A 22,203-nucleotide genomic window follows, 5' to 3' on the forward strand; every position below is an offset into this window, starting at 1 on the left:
GGAATTGCCCAGGCTAGAATACTGGTTGCCATTTCCTTCTCTGGGGAATCTTCCCGTCCCAGGGATCACAGCCATGTCTCTTATGTCTCCTGCTTTGGCAAGTGGGTTCTTTACCACTAGCACCACCTGGGAAGCCCCCAATAAATAACAAATGGAAATTACTTATGATAAATTTAAAAAGTAGGAAGTAAGTTAATGACAGGATGAGAAGCAATATGAGAGTCTTTTTTTTTTCCTTTCAGATCAACCTAGAGTACAGAAATAAACTTCTAAACTATAAGCTTTAGTTCATAATAGTAACAGTAAGAGTGACGCTAATAATGTCACATATGACTGGCATTGTGCCAAGTGTTTTATGTAACTTAATTTATTCCCCGCTCCGCATTCCAACACATACGCACCCACACACACCCCTAATACACTTTCTCTGGTTCAAACTTTCTCACATGCTGTATTTCTATCTTAAAGTTCTTCTCCCTTTCTACCTAGTTCAAAAATCCCTCAAGGTCTAGGTCAAGCCCCATTCCGTATATTTAATATACACAAGGAAAGGCAAATCTCTCTTTCACCTGTCTCCTTTGATACTAATTTTATGTGCCATATATTTTGGCATTAATTCAGCAGTTAACTTCCTGTGACCCTAACTTCTGATGTTTTTTATATATATGAATGGTTGAGGGGGCTCCCCAAGTGGTGCCAATGGTAATAGAACCTGCCTGCCAATGTAGGAGACATAAGAGACACGAGTTCAATCCCTGGGTTGGGGAGATCCCCTGGAGGAGGGCTTGGCAACCCATTCTAGTATTCTTGCCTGGAGAATCCCATGGGCTGAGGAGCCTGCCAGTCTACAGTCCATAGGGTCGCAAAGCAGTGGACATGACTGAAGTGACTTAGCATGCATGATTGAGAATTCTGGAAGGATAGGGAGATATATACATGTATGTGTGTGTGTGTGTGTGTGTGTGTGAGTCAATACACAGTTTTTGTACCAACTGGGAGGGCAGGTTTTACCCTCAAGGAGCTCACAATCTTTGGGTCAACAGAAAACTCAATGCAACACCCATGTTCACTCTTTGAGGACTGATTGGAATACCGTGGGAACAGTGAGGCAGGCTGATATGACTGGCTCTTCCACAGGTGGGCAAAGTCACAGCACAGGGAAAATCACTCAGTCCCATCTGACTCTGTGACCCCACGGACTATGCAATCCATGGAATTCTCCAGGCCAGAATACTGGAGTGGGGAGCCGTTCCCTTCTCTGGGGGATCTTCCCGACCCAGGGATCAAACCCAGGCCTCCTGCATTGCAGGCAGATTCTTTACCAGCTGAAACCGAAGGGAAGCCTGAGGTGTCTGGCAGATGCATGGATTTCACACTTCCCTCTGGGAGTGGAGGAGAGACCACATTTCTGAAGTGACTCTTCGTTCAGTCCCTCCCTTCACCCACAGATGCTTGTTAATTCCCTCTGATTCAAGGCACAGCCCTGACCTCTGGGGACGCAGTGCTGAATGAGACAAAGCTGATCCCTGCCTTCCAGATTACCATCCATGGGGAGAGAGGTCAAAAATAGTCACAGGAAATGTGGGATCCAGTATATAATTACTAATTGTGAAAAAGGCAATGAAAGAAAAGACTAGAGTGCTATGAGAAAATAAATGGGAGAAAGGTGATATTTGTGGTAAGAACTCAAGCAAACACGAGAGATTAATTGAAGGAATACAAGAATATGTTGAGTCCCAGTGAAGGAAAATTGAAGGAACTTGAATCAGTCTTTAATTTTTCTGTTTGTTTCAGTTATCTTGCTAACTAATAATGGTTCTCCAAATGAACAAATGTTATCAAAGAACTGAGATCATTCTCATGGTACTTTGTTTTATTGGTAATTGATGGTTTCAAAAGTATCTGCCTGCCTTGTCCCTCCACCATCCTAAAAATTCCTCTAAGACATGGATGGAGAAAGTTCCTTTTCTTTTTGGATGATCCAAAGTTCCATGAGTGGCTAACCCTCAAATTACCTCTCAACACCCAGTTTTGACTGAGTTATGTGGGTGATAGAACTGTTGGTTGTTGATGGTGCAGTCTGGTCCAGAACAAAGAAAAAGTCCGTGCTGATGGGTATCTTCTGTCAGCTGAGTGAGGTCTGTATCCATTGGTCAGCACAAGCAGTGACATCCCCTGTCCCGGCTCCAGCCTGTGCCCGGAGGCACTCAGCATGCCTGGGTCTGCACCCTGTGGCCTGGACACGAGGCACCTCCGTTCTGGGGTGCGGGATTGTTACACTCTCTCCTCCTCTCCTGGGTGCCCGATCTGCAAGCAGACCAGGAGCTCCAGCAGCTCCAACGACCATCCGCCTGAGCTCCTGCATGGATGATTTCCCGGGGAACAAGGTTAGCATACCAGCAGCAGCTTGGATAGTGAAGAGTGAAGCCCATCCCACCGCCCTAGAGTGGTCTATAAGCTCTCCTTGGGGAAATGCCTGGGTGTAGCCAACCAAGACCTCTGTGCTTGCTGCCTCACACTTAATTTGAAACTCTGAGTGGAGTGAGAAGAGGCCACCGGGAGCCCATCTCATGAAATTGGAACCTGCAGTTCCATGGAAGATGGATGGCAGAGAGAGGCATGGAGGCCTCTGAAGAATGACTCCAAGCCAGTGAAGTGTGTGCAGAGAGGGAGCTCATCCCACCTAGAGCTTCACAGACAAAGGCCAGCCAGACATCCCTAGGGAAAGGATTAGTGGGCTTTTAAATGAGGGTTCAAAAACCAACCCCCTCAGTCTCTGATGGAGCCTCAGTGGTTGATAGATTCTCTGCACAGAGTACCAGAACCCGTGTGCTGAACACGCACTGTCTCTGGAAACCCAGCTTACACAATCCCTCCAGCCTGGGACTGCTGCCTTCTGCTGTCTGTATGCCTCTGGACCAGCCCATCTCCTCACTTAGCCTGAGTTTTCACCTCTGTAAAGGAAAAGGATGGATTCATCCAGTGGGGTTTTTCCATCATAACTTTTTTCATTTCTGTTGTTGTTGTGTTTTTTTTGCCTTAAATGAAATCTTGGATGGGACCCGACATGGAAGTCAGATGAAAGTGAAGCTGCCCTATTTGAAGCTGGGGTGTCTATTAGGTTTCCCTGCTCCCCTGGGGCAGCCCCTAGGAGACCCCAGCCTTCGTCAGATCCCAGTGTGAATATCATGGGGTTAGATTATCTTCAAGTCCCTTCCAGCTCTGTAATTATACTCCCTGGTGGGGCAGCCACAGCAGGGTTCTCTATTCCTCTCACCTCTGTGGCTTGGTTCCTACAGGCAAAGATTTGCTGGGAAAATCCCTTGGGCCCTCCATTAGTGGATATCCATGGTGGCTGATTCCCCAGCCTTAGATTTCCTTGCCAGATTGATCTCTGTCTGGCTGAAAGTTCAGTCTGATAGCCTCATGGCCACCCGAGGTCCATACCCTGCTTAGAACAAGGTTAATGGAACCCCCATGAGCTGAATGCAACTGACTGAATGTAATCTTATAGGGAAAACAGGGCTGTGAGGAAGACCCAGCGCCCTGTGCCCTGCCACCCCTTAGATCAATGTTATCATGCCCCATTTTCCAGTGCCCACCATGGATCATGTGACTCAGCATGGTTACCACCAAGCCCAGCACTGGATCACTGGCGAGGCATCTCTGGGTAGTCCACATCCCCTGCTGCCTTTGCACTATGCTGTGTGGACAGGAATCCAAACACATCCCTGGCTCTAGGGACCCTTGACATGCTCTGATTCTAATCATCCAGATAGAGCCAACATCTGTTCTTTTAAACCAGGTCACCTTATAACCAGCACTTGGACCATATCCTCCCTGTCCACTCCCCAGAGTGATAGTCAGCGCACTCATCTCAGACTCTCTGCCCTCATTCCCTACATGCCCTGATTCTTAGGACAGTAGTCCCCAGCCTTTTTGGCACAGGGACCAGTTTCACAGAAGATAATTATACCATAGACCGGGGAGGCAGGGGAGATGGTTTCAGGATGATCTGAGTGCACTGCATTTATTGTACACTTTTATTTCTAATCTAATGCCACCTACAGGTGCGCAGCCCAAAGGTTGGGGACCCCTGTCTTAGAATGTAAATTAATAGAATGTAACAGTTAAGAGTCCGGGTCCTAACATCAGATCACCTGGGTCCAAATGCTAGCTCTGACTCTCCCCAAATAGATGACCCAGCAAATTATTTCACCTTCCTTCTGCCCCCCTGTCCTCATCTGTGAACTGGGGTGATAAGGCATCACTGACTCAATGGCTATGAATTTGAGCAAACTCCAGGAGATAGTGAAGGACAGGGAAGCCTGGCGTGCTGCCGTCCCTGGAGTCGCAGAGATTCAGACAGAATTTAGCAACTGAACAGCGACAACATCACATTCTTGGGGGGATAAAGGAGTTCATGCACATGAAGTGTTGCAGTAGTGCCTGGTGCAGGATTTGTAATTCTTTCTGTTCACTGAGCTTTGGTTCCTCTGGAAAGTTGCCTGGCCAATGAGGCAAATGGGGGCTAAAATGCAGTCCAAACTCTGCTTGAAAAGTTAAGAGATCCCTGGGCCTTGGAGCTGGGCAGTATCAACCCTGCATGATTTTCTGTGTATCTCCCAACTTATACACCTAACAGGCAGTTTCTTTTTTTCCAGTTCCCATGAGGAAACTGTACCAGGCTTGGCCCATGTAATTGTTCTGCTTGGGTTTTGTTCTCTGAATCTTCCTTCATAAGGACTCTGGAATTGACTCACATCTTGGCTTACCCCTCTTGGAATTCTTCCTACAGGATATCAGGCAGCTTGTTGGGACCCCATTTATATTCCCTTTAGCCCACAAAGGAGGGATTTAGATGAAGCTCCAACTCAGGACAGATCTTCTACCAGTAGAGTTCTCTCTTCTTTTTTCTTACTTGAACTGAGTTTGCCACACAAATTGGCTAGTTTAATTCTCAGCCCAACCTGTGATGCAGGTACCAGCATCATCCCCACTTTACAGGGGATGCCTACCCAACATGAAAATTAGCACCACTGGGATGTGAAGGCCTATTTGACACCATAGCTGTGCTATCTTGCCTCCCATTTAGAACAACCCTCCCATCGATAAAATTGTTACCCATCCATCAGCTCACTCTAAAACCAGGCTCCTATCCCATCTACCCTGTGCCTCAATCGTTTGTTTTATAGATAACCTTAGACCCTTCTGGAATTATTTTTCTTTACGCTTTCATCATTGCAGTTGTCAAATGAGACTGATTTATACATTGATTTGGTAGCCCATATTTTTGCCATCATTCTGTGTACAAGTATACATGGAAAAATTGGAAGCTTATGGATTCAAACATGCATAGAGATTCTTGAAGCTCAAATGGAAACATAGATGAGAAAGATGGGTCCCAGAAAGAAGAAATGATTATCAGCATATCAGTAAGTTAGTGAAATAGCTGAGATTCACACGCAGGTCTCTAGACTTCATCTTTAAGGGACTTGGACCCTTATTTGAGAAACTTCTTTTCTGATGCAATTGCTTTGTGTTGCAGCTTAATAGGTTTAACTTTGCAACCTTAAGCATTACATTACTTGCCCCAAGCTTGTGTTTAGTCATGACAGTTTATCCCTTGTAGTGGATTGAATAATGTCCCTCAAAAGATAGGTTGATGTTCAACCCCATTACCTGCAAATGTTACCATATTTGGATATAGGGTCTTTGAAGATAAAATCAAGTTAATATGATGTCATGTTGGATTAGGGGAGGTCCTAGTCCAATGACTAGTGTTTCTATACGAAAACAGAGATGTAGCATGGAGACCACCATGTGAAGACAGAGGCAAAGACTGGAATGGTGTAGCTACAAGCCAAGAATGCTTAGTGTTGCTGACAAGTGCCTGAGGCTAGGAGAAAGAAGAGATTCCCTTGTGGAGCCTCCACAAGAAAGCAGCCTGGCCAGTACACCCAGAATGGGATTTCTAATCTCTAGAAGTCTGAGTCAATAAATTTCCATTGCTATAAGCCACCCAATTTTTGATACTTTGTTGTGGCAGCCTTCGGAAATGAATTCAACCCTCCAGAAATTAGCCCCGTTGTCCATATGCGTCTCAGTCTAAAACTGTTCTCATCTGAGAGAGGGTCCCGATGGTAGGAAGAGAGCATAAGAACAGGTAAACGCAGGGGTCAGTCATAGAGCTCAGAATGTGGGTTCCTAGAGCAGTGGGCAAGAGGGCACAGAGCAGAGAGGCTGGGAACCCCAAGAACCCTCTGAGCTGGAGTAGGCTAGAAGCTGAGTGAGGATGCGCGGGCCTTACCCTCTGACTGCATTTGCTCACAGGCAAGGCCCTGGTGACCCACGGGGCACTGACACTTGCAGCTGGTACCCTCAAGGATGGGCTCCCCATTGTTGAAGCAGGGCCCACAGCGGCAGGCGTTGAATTCCATCAGGTACTTGTCCAGGGCCCGCCGCAGGTTCTGGCGCTTGGTCTCCAGGGACCCCAGGTTCGTATGCTGCAGTATCTCATGGATTGGCTTCATCTGTGGGCACAGAAAGAACAGAGGACTGCACCCTCGGCTCTGTACAGCTTCCCAGAGCCCAAGAACTGGTCATCAAGCCTCAGGAAGGCCTGCTGCATGCCAGACATAGAGCCAGATTATCCTGCTGCATTAGATCCAAGCAGCCACTCTGTAAAGCGGGTATTAGGTTTCCCAGACCATGGATAAAAAAGCAGAGTCTAAGAGTGTTTGAGTGACCAGCTCAGGACCACACACAATGGACCATGCTGAACATGGAGCTACATAACTTTGAAACCTGTGGTCCCCAGATCCCAGAGGAAGACAAGAACCCAAAAGCTATCTGTGCCAACTCATCCACCCCCTCCAGCATTCTTAGGAGGCAGGAAGAGTATAAAGTACTTACATGTCTATGTGTATGTTTTACTGTCACCCTTCAATGCAGGGATTAATAAAATTCTTGACAGGCAGTTGTGTTGCCACTGCTGAGCACAACCCCTAATGGTGTGAGTGTGGGGTTTGCCTGTGTGTATGCTGGGGTGGTTTTATATTTGCAGCAGCCCATTCTAGGCAGGAATGTAGTCCAGGCTTTCTCAGCCTCAGCACTATTGCATCTCCAGCTGAATAATTCTTTATTGGCAGGGCCGGGCCAGCCTGTGCATTGTATGATCATTAGCAGCATTGCTGGCATTTACCCACCAGATGCCAATAGCATCTTCTAGCCATGAAAACCAAAACTGTTTTCTGATATTGCTAGATATCCCCTAGTGGGGAAAGGGTGGTCAACCCCTGCTTGGAAAGTCATAGATAGAACAGAGAGCATTGAATCTGGGGCTAGAAAATCTGGCTTCAAATCCCAGCTCTGCTTCTAGCTATGTGATTGCTGTCCCATTACACATGAGCCTTCCTTCCTCATCTGTAAAGTGAGAACAATAGTCCTGCACTCCTGATTTATCAAGAGGATTAAAGTTGAAAGACAGGGAAGGGCTGTCATACAGTCACAGCTAAATGAATGCTGCTCGCTTCTCAGCTGTGTGGCCCAGAGCTGCCCCTCCTAAGCCTGAGCCCCATTATCTATAAAATGGGAATAATAACCTACTTAAAATTCACATGAGGATCTAAGGAAATAATGAATGTGAGATACCATTGCAAAGAGGAAGAACAGTATAAAGTAAAGCACCATTTTTATTAGTTAGATGTGATGATAGCAAAAAAAAAACAAACATTTTTTTAAACTGTATGTATATATGGTCATCTTCAATATGCTTATAACACTATTTTTTAAACACATAAACATAAAATAAAAACTCTTTCCCAGGTCTCTCATTTTACAGGAGAGGAACCTGAGGAGCTGAGAGAGGAAGGATTTGCCAAGGTCACAGAGCCATTCTGAGATGGGACCGAACCCCACTGGAGCAAACTTACTTCTCAAGAATCAGAGGTCAGTGAGGGCACTCGCCATGCTTTGAGTGGGTTCCTGGAAATGTGTACAGAAAGACCTGTGGCAAACAAACCTTGTCCTGTGACCAGGGGCCGTGGCTGAGGTCACCAGGCTGGTCATGTTGGTATTGGCTGGGCCCCCTGCCAAGGGGAGAACACCATTACTGGAAGTGCAGGGAATTTGGCCCCACTGTTAGGAAACTGGTGCAGAATGGACTGCCCTGGATAAATATGACTCTTAGTTCCAGAGAAAGCCAGGACCATTGGGCAGCTTCCCTTTGACCTTCCGGGGGAGCCCAAAACTCAGATCCTCATCTCTCCTTTCTATTCCTTGGGCTGGTGGGACTTAAAGAGGGAAGAAGATTGGGGAAATGATTCTTAAAATGTTAGAGCTTGAAAGCTATTGGCAACGGTCTCGTTCCCATTTTACAAATGAAAAAAAAAAATCAGAGAAGGAAAGTAGTATGATATAACACACTATAAAATAACAGATAACATATAATAATGTATACCATAACAAGATCATCACATGGCATGATTCCTGTGTTCACTCAGTCTAAGCACCTGCCATAAACAGACACTGCTAAGCTCTGGGAATATGCAAGTGAAAAAGATTCTTTCCACTCTGAGCATCAGGTTCCAAATAACTCTCTAACTGGCCTCCCCTCCATGTCTGTAGTCTGATTGCCTGTCTGTCTGTCTCTAAGCATTTTCCTTTTAAAGCACAGCTTTAGTTGCATCAATCCCCTGTTCTATGACCTGCCAACAGCCTCATGCATCAAATCCAATCTTCCAGGGGTCATCATGGGTTGTGAAGAGATCCTGAGCATTAGAATCAGTCAGTCCTGGCTCCAGTTGGGCTGTGCCATTTTCTAGTTCTGAGATGTGGCCAGCTTCCTTAACCTCCGCAAACCTGCCTCCTCATCTGACTTCACTAAGTACTGATGTCTCTCTCCCTAACCTTGAGATGTAACATTTTACTATCCCCATGTTACACAGCAGAACCCTGAGCCTCAGAAGATGAAGTAACTCATCCAAGGTCACACACACACATCAAAAAGGTGGCTGATCCGTGAGCCAAACTACATCTTTTTTCACTCCAAACCCAAGCTCTCTCTCCCAAAAGTCTTCTCCAAATCATGCACATCAGTCTTCCCCTTCGAAGTTTTGCTCAAAGCAAACAAAGAGCTCACCTCTTGCCCATGAAAGGTGATATATTATTCCTGATATCAATTTTACAGTTTTGCCCAAATCACTAATAGCTTGATGATAGCAATTTTCAGACCCTATGTGAATTACAGGTGCGTGAAAATGGTCCCTTACTTATTGGAGAAGAAATGAAATCAAGGTTAATCCATCTGACCTCTTTCTTCATAGAAAAGAGGGTGTTGTAATAGATTTTTAGGTTTAACTGTTTGTATATATTTTAAAGAGAAGGAATGTGTCCACACCTGGAATTTTTAATTATATATAGAAAATCAGCAAAGGTCAGGAAAAATGGGCAAGAAAACAATAAAATTTTACTTAAAAGCCCAAAATGCAACTCTCATTTTCTAATGGCTTACATCTTCTTCACCCTAAACTCAAGCTGTCTCTCCCAAAAGACAGTATTAGGTTTTCTTACATATGAATTAAATAGTGTGATGATACTGGTGGAACAATTCACTTGATTTACAGTTTGAATATAACTTTACTTCCTTTGTGGGGTTAGGGATTTAAGGCAAGCTTTCTCAATTTTGGCGCTGTTAGCACCAGCAGCCGGTTTCCTTGCTGTGGGGGCTGCCCTGTGCACTGGGGGGTGTTTAGCAGCCTCCCTGGCTTCTGGCCACTAGATGCCAATAGCATCTTCTCAGTCGTTACAATCAAAAATGTCTTCAGATATTGCCCAATGTCTCCTGGGGGAGAAAAATTGACCCTAGTGGCTGAGAACCATGGCTTTAAGGAAGGTGCTAGAATAGAGGGAAGAGAGAACTGGACATGAATTCCAAAGGTCTTGGATCCAGGTACTTCCACTTATGGGCTCTGTGGCCCTAAATGAATCCTCTGATGACTTGGAACCTCAGTTTCCTAATCTTTTCAATGGGGAGAATCCTGTCTGTGCCAGAGGTCATCATGGTGACATCATTTAGAGCAGGGGCAGCAGACTATAGCTTGAAATCACACTAAGCCCACAGCTTGTTTTTGTATGGCCTTTGAGCTAAGAATGACTTTAACATTTTTACAAGATTGGAGAAAAAGAAGAACTTGTATGAAAGACACTGTATATAGCCTAGAAACCTAAAGTATTTACTATCTGCTCTTTACAGAAAAAATTTTGCCAACCTCCAACTTAACAGATGTGATTTTTAAAGTCTTTTATGTATAAATGAGAATAGTGCTTTTTTTATAAGGTGGACTACTCCTGAAGAAATTCTAGGACTACCAGTATAACACTAGACCCTAACCAGATAGTAAGCTTGTGACCCCAGCCCTCCTGTGGCCTGCATATAGAGTCACGCATCCCTGTAGCCAGGCTTGGGTAAGGCCACCAGTTCAGCGTGCCGTTACATTTAATCTTGTTTTTTGATGGACTCATAATAAGAAATATAAAATGATCTGGTCTGCTTCACTTTCATTCCTTGTGGACCTAGAGTTTCTTCAGCTGCGAAAAGACTTACCTCAAAATCAATAACAGCAGGATTATACTTTAATGACCTCCCCCAGGAGCGGTACGTAACGAGGCTGCTGTCCTGGGTCAAGCTGCCTCCCCAGCCAGAGCTGCCGCCGCGCACCCGAGAAATGAAGTCTTCCACTCCCATGGCCTTCTCGTTTTCAGCTACCATCGAGAGAATAATCACGTTAGCGCATTTCCTTAGATGCCAGAGGGCCAGTTGGCAAGCTCCACTAAATAAGATTTGGAGCAGAGTTTAAGTGCTCTCCTTAGAGCTGTCTCCTAGTCTTCTACCTTGCTCAGTTAACTAGCAGGACAAGGCAGAAAAGAAGCACCAACACTTGGAAATCGACTCATCCTTTGGATTAGAGCAGGCCCTGGGAAGACAGCTCAGCCCAACATGGAGGAGGGAGAAGATGGAGAAATGGATAATATGGATTTATTCATGTATTCATTTACAGGCCAAATGTTTGCTTGGTGCTTACCATATGCCAAATAGCTTCAGCCAAATACTATAGATACTAGAACTGATTTCTCAGTAGGGGTTCAGAGAAAGACGTGGTCGGATCTACAGTAGGAGTGGGAAGGTGGTCAGGTAGGAAGTCAGTTACCTAGAAGAATGGGTAAATCTTGGCAGGTAAATGGAGGGAGGAGGGAAAGGCGACCGAGTGAAGTATTTGACTTAAGACCCTGAGACGTGAGTAGCCCAGTGCAGTGGAAGTAACTTGAACCTCATCTACTCATCCATCTATTATAAACATCTATTTCAGCATCCTTGCATCTTGTGTGTCTTCCACCTGGAAAAAATGACTCAGCACATGTTGAATGAATGAATGAATACATGAGCATGTATACTGACCTGTGCAGCAGATGTTATCAAGTATTCTTGCACAATTTTTCTCTAATAACTATTCTTTGAACTTGGACTTGGTAACCACATTTTTATCTCTCAGCAAACTTGTGTCCTCCCTCTGAGCTGTACCTGATGGGACTTAACTTTCCAGATTCTGTCTGCACATACCTTTTCTCCCAGCTCTTACTCAGATCTTGGTCTGGTGCTTGAAATCTAGGACGTTGTACAAATAGGAAGTCAGGCATTTCTAAGGTGATCTCAGCCCATGTTGGGATTCAAAATAGGGTCACTACAGGTCATTGGTTTGGGGTATACAACAGTTACACACTGCGACCATCGACTGAAATGGAATCAATTGGGAAGGAGAATATATATGCCTCGATTAGGTGTCCAAGGGGGAATCTGGCTTCTTTGGGGGGAAGCCCATTATTAATACTTGCTTAGTTTGCCATCTCCAGATTTTTTACAGGGTCCTAATGATGAACTTCCTTTAATTTGTATCGCCTCTGAATACTCATACTCAATGCCCAAAGAGACTCCAAAGCATTTCTGGATTTCAGCGCTGGTAACACCTGCAACAGGAAGCAGAGAAACACAGAATGCTGAGACACAAAAGACAGTGAATATATACAACCAGCTCATAATAGTAGTTCATGGCTCACCAGCTCACAGTAGTGAAAACTAGCTTCTATTTTAGAGTCTATGAGATCTGGGTTGAAATCCCTGTTCTTTACCTGAGTTTCAGTGTTTTCTTCTCTACGGTCCCAGTGCAAATATTCCTGAAATAAGAAGGACTATGGATTGCACGTGCTAGTTGGTCAAAAGCGCTTGTGCCTTTTCCTTTGCACATTCTCCACGGGGCCTCCTTGAGCAGCTGATTCTGTCTGATCCATCTCCTTTACCCCTGTGCCTAGTGCAGTGCCTGGTCCATGATTGGCACCAATCTTGCATATGTTGCCCCTTCCTCTCTCCTTTTTCACTGTCATTCTGAAGTCCACACGAGCTCCAATTTAAACACCATTTCTTCCGCGAAGCACTTTTGAATCAGAACACATCCCTCTTTCTTCAGAGATACCCATGTGCTTTGTTCGGGCCTGAATGATCATTTGTGTCCTGATTCTTTTTGCCCAGGTGCTCTTTGCCGCTCAGAGAGGCTAGGTGTTGTCAGAAGATTGATAGATCTCCATGGGGAGGCTGCCTGACCTCTGACCCCAGGAGAACTGTGAGGCCCACATTAGCTGCCTCTGTCTATATCTGAGGAGCTGCTGAGGAATCTGCATTTTGCAAATGAAGAACATAATTCTCAAAGGGAATTTGCCCCAAATCCCACAGCCTGTAGGTGAACAGATTGGGGTTTCCAACCCTTGGTCAACTGGCAAGATAAGGCTAGAAAAGCAGACGGGAGCAAGATATTGACCATTGCTACAAGGTTCAACTTCCTCTGTAGCTAAAGTCTTCTGAAGCCTGTGAACCGGAGTTTGTATTTTCAGCACATCATTGCTTTTCATTGCAACTATAAATAATTATAACTAGTCAGTGTATTATCCTGGCAATCAAAAAGGAAAGATCATTTAGGTTGTAATTCAGTTAAACTAAAGATTAGATTCAATATTTTCAAGGGAGTTTTGGGCAGCAAGTTTACTTGCTGGCATTCCCATGAAACTAAACTCCATGAGGTCAAGCACTGACATCTTATTTACCGCTCTGTCAGTCTGCCATGGAGGAGGATCTCCATAAATACTCTTAGGATAAATGATTGATGAATGAAAATGAATGCCAAGAATTGTTTCGTAACAGCTTCTGATGGAAAGAATCTTAGAAGCCAGGAATCATGAATTCAAATCCCAGTCACTTAGATGAATGGACAAAGAAATCATATAGAATAATTATATACATATTATATAATTAATAATGATCAAATAGTTATATATAATTATAACATATATAATCATTATAATTATAACATATATAATCATTATAATTATATAAATTATAAGTTATATACTTACATATAAATAATGTATGATACATAATTATATGTATTAGTATATATAATATAATTATAATATATATTATATGTAATTATTATATATTAAAAACTGTATACATATGTATATCCTCTATATAGCCCATATATATGTGTATATATATGTATGACATATATATATATACACACACACACCCTATAGATATATCCCATATAAAGAGATCCTACCTTAAAATGTAAAGAAATTTGGGACAATGTGGATGAAACTAGAGGACATTGTACTAAATGAAATAAGTCTTACACAAAAAGAAAAAAAACTTTACAATCGTACTTATACATGAGCTCTACAAAAGTCACATATATTGAAGCAGAGAGTAGAGTGGTGGTTTCCCAGGACAAGGAGGTGGTTGGCAAAAGGGGAGATTCTGCACGAGGTTGCAGTTGTGTTGGAGAAATAAACCTAGAGGGCTAATATACAGCCTGGCGACTCTAGTTAATAATACTATACTGAAAACTGGAAATTTGCAAAGGGAGTAGATTGCGAGTACTCTTATCATCTTATCACACACACACACACACACACCTGACTATGTGAGGAGAATACGCGTTAATTAGCTTGACTATAATAATCATTTCATTTTATATATATATATATATATATATAATCATTATACTGTATACTTTAAATATATACAAAATTTTTTTTTAAGTGAAACAAAACACATCCCAGTCCCTGACACCCTGTATGAACTTAGAAAAGGACCCCAATCTCACAGGGTCTCAGTTTCCCATGTATGGAGAGAAGGAGTTAGACTTGCTCATCCCCAGGCCTCTCTTAGCTGAGGCCCTCTGAGCCTCTGTGCGCAGTGGTTTCTGAATAACTCTGAGCTGAGAGTTTCTGGGAGAAGGGATCCTTTAAGCACTAGCACTCAGCACCAAGCGAATGGCTTCTTCTGCCATTTCTGTTCAAGTACTTTTAATTTTTAATGCACTACTAATTGAGGAAGATTTAGCATATTTAATTGTTTTGATTAAAAACTGCTTCAACAGTGATAAACAAAAGTGGATGAAAGGAATTCATGGGCAGAAGCCAGAGTGATTACTTAGGTGAGTGGTGGAGTGCTGCTGAGTGAAGTGACAGGACGGGCTGATTAGTGGGGGCTGGGGGATGCCTGTGCAGTGATTACGCTCACGAAGGGTCTGCTGACAGCTTGCCAGGCACTTCTGGGAGAAGCAAATTCTACAGTAAGGCTTGATTGCAAAGAATTGCCTCCTGAGGACCCTGAAGGAGGGTACCAGCCAGCAAGGGGAGGTCTGCAACTTAAGAACCACACAGTGTGAGGGCTAAAAGTATCCTTAGTCACCTACCTGACATGTCTCATGTTTAGCTGTGACATGCTTGGTTCATAAAGGTTAATTGTCTTGCCTAAGACAACATAGTTAAAAAGAAGAGTGGAGCTGAGATTCAAACACGTCTGTCGTGCTCAGAAGAATTAGTGGTACTTTCACTAATTCCAGTTATTTCATCAGAATAAAGTCTGCTGAAAATTTTAGTAAGCATCTACTATTACCATCCCAGGCATACTGTATGTTGGACAAGGTAGACACTCTGAGGATAAAACTGATATAAATATGATGCCAATCTGAACGAGTAAGGTCCTGGCCTTGAGAAGCTAGCAGATGTGGGCCATATAGTCAGTGAAGACTCACTTGGATCTGAGAGTTGCTCATTTCAATACACCAGGACTAGAAGAGGAGTCTCTTGCCAGAAGTCATGGGGACTGCAAGTCAGAGCTGTCTGGAGAGCACCCATGGAAAACCAAGACCAGTAAGCTGGGATAGGGGCTGGGGGAGGTCAAATGTGATGCCCAAATCCAGGACTTGAGGCTGGTATTGAAGCTAAGACACAAAGCCAGAGTGACAGATGCAAAGAGCAGAGGAGGGGGTGAGGGGAAGAGCAGAAATATGTCCAGCACGACTGAGTAACACTTGCCCAGATGGGCGCGTGGCGTGGGTGGACAGACTGCAGGACCAGGCGGTGCTCTGCCGGGGCTCCACCCCACCTCAGCAGCCTGACTCCTTAGATGTCAGCTCTGGACCACATCAAACTGGCATTTGCTTTGGGCTTTTGAACTCAGTGAATTGGAGTTGATGTTTGCTGAACCTGGGTACATAGTGAGATCTTCCGGAGTGCTTATTAAAAACAGGTTCCAGGTCTCCACTTCTCTCGATTCTGATTCTGTATTTCAGAGTAATCAGCAAATGATATTTTAAACGAGTATCTCATATGAAACCTATGCAGTGCATCTGGGATCAGATATTAAGTACCCTCGTCCTACAGAGAACCTCCGGTGACCTGTCACAGCAAGCTGGCCTCCACCCTGTCCTAGTTAATCCCTTAAATAAGGACCTAGCAGCCAGGCTCATTGTATCTACCCAGGCAGAAGGAACTAGAAAATGAACCAGGATCCAAAAAGCCCTCAAAAGGCTGATGAACAGACAGACAGATCAAGCACGAGAAATGAGATTCAGACTGGAAAGTTACAAGATCCTGTCCCGGAGATAAAATACCAAGTACGTGAGCACAGTAAGGGATAGAGTCAGCTTAGCAGGAAAACCAGAGAAAAGGCCTAAGCGTGTTAGATAACTTCCAGCTCAGTAGGGCAGTGATGCCAAGTGAAAATTATAATCAATAGAGGAAAGAAAGGGATAACCTCACTCCTTCTGCACAGGTTAGAGAAACCCAGAACCTGGAGCCGTGTTCTGGGAGCCACACTTTTCAAAGGAAATAAGAAAATGAGACATTCACTGGACACCACACAGCCTTTGAAAAAAAGGAAATCCTGCTGTATGCAACACCACGGCTGAACCCTGAGGACGTTATGCTAAGAAGCCGGTCACAAAAAGACCAGAACTGCATGATTCTACTTAGTGTGAAGTATGTATAGTGGTCAAACTCACAGAAGCAGAGCACAGAATTGTGTTTACCAGGGGCAGAGGGAGAGGGTGCTGATGCTAAGTCACTTCAGTCGTGTCCGACTCTGTGTGACTCCATAGATGGCAGCCCACCAGGCTCCACCATCCCTGGGATTCTCTAGGCAAGAAGACTGGAGTGGGTTGCCATTTCCTTCTCTAACGCATGAAAGTGAAAAGTGAAAGTGAAGTCGCTCAGTTGTCTGTGACTCTTTGCGACCCCATGGAGTGCAGCCCACCAAGCTCCTCTGTCCATGAGATTTTCCAGGCAAGAGTACTGGAGTGGGTGGCCATTGCCTTCTCCAGAGGGAGAGGGTGATGAGGCATAAACTCTCAGTTACCCTAGATGAATAAGTTCTGGAGTTCCTGTTGTACCACTCTGTCCTTAGAGTGAAGAATTCTGTATTGTATGCTAAAACATTTGTTATAAGAGTAAATCACGTGTCAAGTGTTCTTACCACAATAAGATAAAAAAAGAAGCTGGGGAATGATTGGGTAAGAAGAAGCATAAGGTTGAAGAAATCCAAAGCCTGGTCCTTTTGGGAATGTTTAAGGTGATGTGAACTTCCAGATGTTCAAGCTGCTTTTAGAAAAGGCAGAGGAACCAAAGATAAAATTGCCAACATCTGTTGGATCATCAAAAAAGCAAGAGAGTTCCAGAAAAACATCTATTTCTGCTTTATTGACTATGCCAAAGCCTTTGACTGTATGGATTGCAATAAACTGTGGAAAATCCTGAAAAAGATGGGGCTACCAGACCACCTAACCTGCCTCTTGAGAAATCTGCAGGTCAGGAAGCAACAGTTAGAACTGGACATGGAACAACAGACTGGTTCCAAATAGGGAAAGGAATACGTCAAGGCTGTATATTATCATCATGCTTATTTAACTTCTATGCAGAGTACATCAGAGAAACACCGGGTTGGATGAAGAACAAGCTGGAATCAAGATTGCTGGGAGAAATATCAACAACTTCAGATATGCAGATGACACCACCCTTATGGCAGAAAGTGAAGAAGAACTAAAGAGCCTCTTGGTGAAAGTGAAAGAGGAGAGTGGAAAAAGTTGACTTAAAGCTCAACATTCAGAAAACAAAGATCATGGTATCTGGTCCCATCACATCATGGCAAACAGATGGAGAAACAGTGGAAACAGTGGCAGACTTTGTTTTTTGGGGCTCCAAAATCTCTGCAGATGGTGACTGCCGTCATGAAATAAAAAGGCACTTACTCCTTGGAAGGAAAGTTATGACCAACCTAAACAGCGTATTAAGAAGCAGAGACATTACTTTGTCAACAAAGGTCCACTAGTCAAGGCTATTGTCTTTCCAGTAGTTATGTATGGATGTGAGAGTTGGACTATAAAGAAAGCTGAGCACCGAAGAATTGATACTTTTGAACTGTGGTGTTGGAGAAGACTCTTGAGAGTCCCTTGGATTGCAAGAAGATCCAACCAGTCCATCCTAAAGGAAATCAGTCCTGGGTGTTCCTTGGAAGGACTGATGTTGAAGCTGAAACTCCAATACTTTGGCCACCTGATGGGAAGAACTGACTCCTTGGGAAAGACCCTGATGCTGAGAAACATTGAGGGTGAGAGGAGAAGGGGATGACAGAGGATGAGATGGTTGGATAGCATCACTGACTCAATGGACATGAGTTTGGGTAAACTCTGGGAGTTGGTAATGGACAGGGAAGCCTGGTGTGCTGCAGTCCATGAGATTGCAAATAGTTGGACACAACTGAGCGACTGAACTGAACTGAACTGACGGTGATGTGGGATGTTTATCGGAATGAGGAAGGAGAGATTTCTCTCTCAGAGAACTAGACTCAACTTCCCAGAGGGTTGTCTTAAGGAAAAGGAATTAATGGCTTGTTGGTGGGGCTACAAGGGCAAGAACTAGGACCAAAAGGGCAGATGCTACAGAGAGAGAGTTTGAGACTCAATGTAAGGTAAATCGCTGCAGCACTCAGAGGCCAAGGAGATCATTGCTTTGTGAGGCAGTGAGCTCCCCACATCTGGAGGGTGCCAAGCAGAAGCTGGCTATATGCTTGTCAGTAGAAGGGTTTGAAGTATTAACAAGTGGTCTTTTAAGAGCTCCTCTAAAGTCAAGATTCTGAAACTTTAAGAACATACCAGAATACTTGAGGAACATTTGGGATAACTTCATTATGTCCTTAGTAATTTCTTATTGTGTGCCAGGCGTCTGGAAATACAGGTTAAGGGGAGTGTTTGCTCTCTGTATACTTACAGCCAGGTGTGGAGACATGGACGGGTAAGCTGACAGTTCTTGTACTGTGTGGTGAGGACTTTGAAAGAAGGCAACAAATGCATAGGTATAAAAGGAAGGGTACCGGAGGCAAGTGTGAAAGGATGAGTGGGGATTAACCCAATTGTGAGGAGGACGTTGAGAGCAGAGGGTGGGCACGAGGAGGCCTGGGGACCCTGGCAGCAAGATTCTGCTCAGAGAGGCCAACATGATCTAAACTCAAGAGTGGAAGAAAGGGAGATGCAGATCAGTCCAGGAAGTGCTGGGAGACCCCTGGGGTCCTCCACACTCTCATCTGGTCCCTAGAGGAGCTGTTGTGCCCGCCAGGGAGGCCAGGAGCCGGGAGATGCGTCTCCGGCCACCGTGTCTGCTCCTTGTTTTCCACCTGGTCTGGACTGTGTGCAGGTGTGAGAGCTCTCCTCACACCTCACATCTCCGTGTGGAGATGCTGCACCCACACGGCTCTGAGGCAGAACCAGGCAGCCTGACTTCTGAGGCGCCAGAAGCAGCAAGTCTCTGTCATTCCTCAGATGAAAAGCATCGGGTGGAAAACAGCAGGTGCGATGCATTATTTATCTCTATGCAACAAACAAATGCCACTCAGGTGGCTGTGATTTATGTGTTATGTTGCTTTGCTACATTGGTTGCTCCCAAAGACAGCCTCAGAAAGGAAAGGAAGAATCGTGTAGTCTATTTCATGCCGTAACATTGGAAAAGATGATTGTTTAGTGTGTGGCTGGATGGGCCGGGAAGTGTTGGCTAACTTCCTTGCCCCTTCTGTGCTTCTGCGTATCCATTAAAATGCATGCTTCTTCCCAACTACCTGAGAACAAGAGCGCCCGTAACTCTGTGCCCTGGCATGTGCTGTTCCCTATAAAAGTCCCCTCCCTTCCTTCACTGAGTTCCTCCCTCTCAGCTCGAGGAAGCTTTCCCTTACCCCCAAAGGCCCTGTATCTGTGTCCCCACGGCATCCCTATGTGTCCATCGTGGTATCCCCCTGCCTCCCTATAGCATAGTATTTGGCGCCTTTTGGCAACTGTCAATTTCTTGATCTGTTTTTCCAATTATTCTGCAAACTTACAATGTCATCTCTGGGGTTTTCAAGACTTAGCATGTGACAGGCCCCAGAAGTGCCCAGGGATGCACTAATTCCAACCTATCTAGACAATACCTCTAAAATCTTTGACAGTCACCGGTCTTCTTTTGGTTGATGATACAAATTGCATCTTTGTAATATCTCCTGTTTAACTGAGTTGGTATTTTATAAAGCTCTTTCATCAGCATTATCTTATCAGAGCCTCAAAACAATCTTATGGGACCAGGAGGCTTTGCTCTTTTTACAGGCAAACTAGGGTGGGAAAAGGCAGTAACTGTGAGGGTTAAGTGTGTGAACTGAGGAGGCAGAGTTCTGCCCATCGCTGGGAGTGTGGCTTTGGGTGAATGACTGAGCCTCTCTGTGCCTCATGTTGCCGATTTGAAAACGGAGATGAAAATGGATTCTATACATGAGTCTCTAAAAGCAGTGTCTGGTACAATAAAGTGTTCAACAAATTTTGTTAGTTTTTGCTGTGGTTATTAGGTAACTTGCCTTAAGATCTATGACTAATAAGCCCAAGAATCAGGGTTTGATGCATTCAGGGCCCACTCCATCTCATCAAGGCAGTCTTACTCTGCAGGAAACATTCATGATGGGGCATGAGCAGCAGTGGCCTCACCAAGACTTTCATTCCATGACCCCCTCATTCCACAAAGCAGCTCAGAAAAGGAATCTGTGCTTCCAATGGCTAATCTGGGGGCTGTGATCTCTTATACTCCTCTGCCTGATGAGAGGCTACCGTCAGAAACTCTGGCCCACTAGATGAGTGTGGTCATAACGAGAGGCTGGAGGATAGCTGAGGGCCAGGCACTGAAGTGGAGACTGATTGAGCCGGAATCTCTATGCACACTGACTATCTGGACCTCTCTATATCACAGTTATCTATAGCATGGAGATTAGAACACTCTCTGTCTCACAAGGTGGCCCTAAGGGTTAAATGAGTTAATCCATGCCATGTACAGTGCTTCAGATAGTTAAGGGTTAAATGAGTTAATCCATGCCACGTACAGTTCTTCAGATAGTTCCTGGCTTGAAAGTAGCCAAAATGGTCGAGAATTACTATTATTACTGCTGCCAGAAATGCCACACCATACACAGGCTGTGCTGTTGGTTCCTGATTCTGAACTGGAAAAATCAGAGACTAAGGGAAGCTGAAGGGTTTATGAACACCTGTTTTCTTAATCAACTTCTCTGTAGTGTTAGCTGTACTATAAACTGAGATGGAATGAATGAAGAAGATGGAACATCCGCATTATGTGCTGGGCAAAAATTTTCCAGGCATTATTTAATATGCACAGATCATTCCACAGGAGGTACACCTTTTCCCATTTTATAGATGAGCAACTCAAGGCTTAGATGGTTTCAGCCACTTGCCCAAAATGATACAATAAATAAATAGTAGATCAGGGATTGACCCAAGATCTGTGTCCAGAGCCCATTTTCTCCTTGCCACATACTTGGGGGAGAGGGAGCTAAGGATGGCCCTGGGTGTAATTTTGACATCATCATCACCTTCCTTTTGGGCTGAGACTGTTTTCAGTGATAGAGGTAGAAAGTCAAAATCAGGATAAATTCAGGAGGATGGAGCTAATGGTCTCAATTCCATGTGTATGTAAATGACTTAAGGGGGGGTGGGGACAGAGCCAAGACACCGGGAGTCTGTCAGTCAATCAATACCATCCATCACTGTGAAGCCTGGTTGTCATGGTAACTGAGGATAAAGCCCGGAGCTTGTTAGAATCTAGTGCCTCTCTGTTCAAGATGGTTGGTTGGTTAGCAAACACAGTGAAAGACCTTTTGGGCCAACCCAGACTACTTAGCCATAAGTACAAGACCCTTCGCAATCAGGTTCCTGCCCAGCTCACCATCCTCACTGTTCAATCCCACTCAGTCTCTGTAGGGATTCACCTCTGACTCTTCAGAGTATAAGAGAAGCTCTAGAGGGTGCCCAGCATCTATGGGTTTAGATTCTGAACCAGCCCTGCTAGAAAGACACTGAGTCTCTAATGTGAATCAGCCTCAGTCTATGGGAAAAATTCCAGGGACACATCATTCCCAAGACGCACTATAGAGGCAGGTGGTTGTAATAGTGTGATATACATAGAGCTATGTCCTGGGTGCACTGAAGTACTTAAGACAGGCTTCCAACCCAGAGCTGGGGAGATGGAAAGACTGCCTGGAAAATCCTGTGTGAGCAGAGACCAAGGGTGAGTAAGCATTAGCCAGGTGATGAAGACTGAAGGAGGGGAGGGGAACAGAGTCCCAGGTGGAAGGAACAGCACCAAGCAGAAAGTGTGATTAAGTCAAGGGACCAGCAAGTAGCTCAGTACAACATAGACCCAGGGGGAGCTATGGAGAGCTGAGTGCATGCTCCCTTGTCCAGGGCAGGGACCCTCCTGTCTCAATGTTCACCCTTGCATGGCTCCAGC

The 22,203-nt window shown here is 44.7% G+C and overlaps 1 protein-coding gene across 1 annotated transcript in view; it reads right to left on the minus strand.

The window, feature by feature from the left end:
- Nucleotides 1-1,852: 1,852 nt before the first annotated feature.
- Nucleotides 1,853-22,203, minus strand: part of C8A (complement C8 alpha chain) — a 71,802-nt gene continuing 51,451 nt past the window's right edge. The window contains exons 8-11 of the mRNA XM_019957382.2: nucleotides 11,893-12,024; nucleotides 10,607-10,764; nucleotides 6,311-6,533; nucleotides 1,853-2,359 (exon numbers count right to left, since the gene is read on the minus strand). Coding sequence (XP_019812941.2) covers nucleotides 2,208-2,359; nucleotides 6,311-6,533; nucleotides 10,607-10,764; nucleotides 11,893-12,024 — 665 coding nt within the window. The 3' untranslated portion in view covers nucleotides 1,853-2,207. The remainder of the gene's footprint in view (nucleotides 2,360-6,310; nucleotides 6,534-10,606; nucleotides 10,765-11,892; nucleotides 12,025-22,203) is intronic.

Source organism: Bos indicus, chromosome 3, assembly GCF_029378745.1.
Source record: "Bos indicus isolate NIAB-ARS_2022 breed Sahiwal x Tharparkar chromosome 3, NIAB-ARS_B.indTharparkar_mat_pri_1.0, whole genome shotgun sequence".
Lineage (NCBI taxonomy): Eukaryota > Metazoa > Chordata > Mammalia > Artiodactyla > Bovidae > Bos > Bos indicus.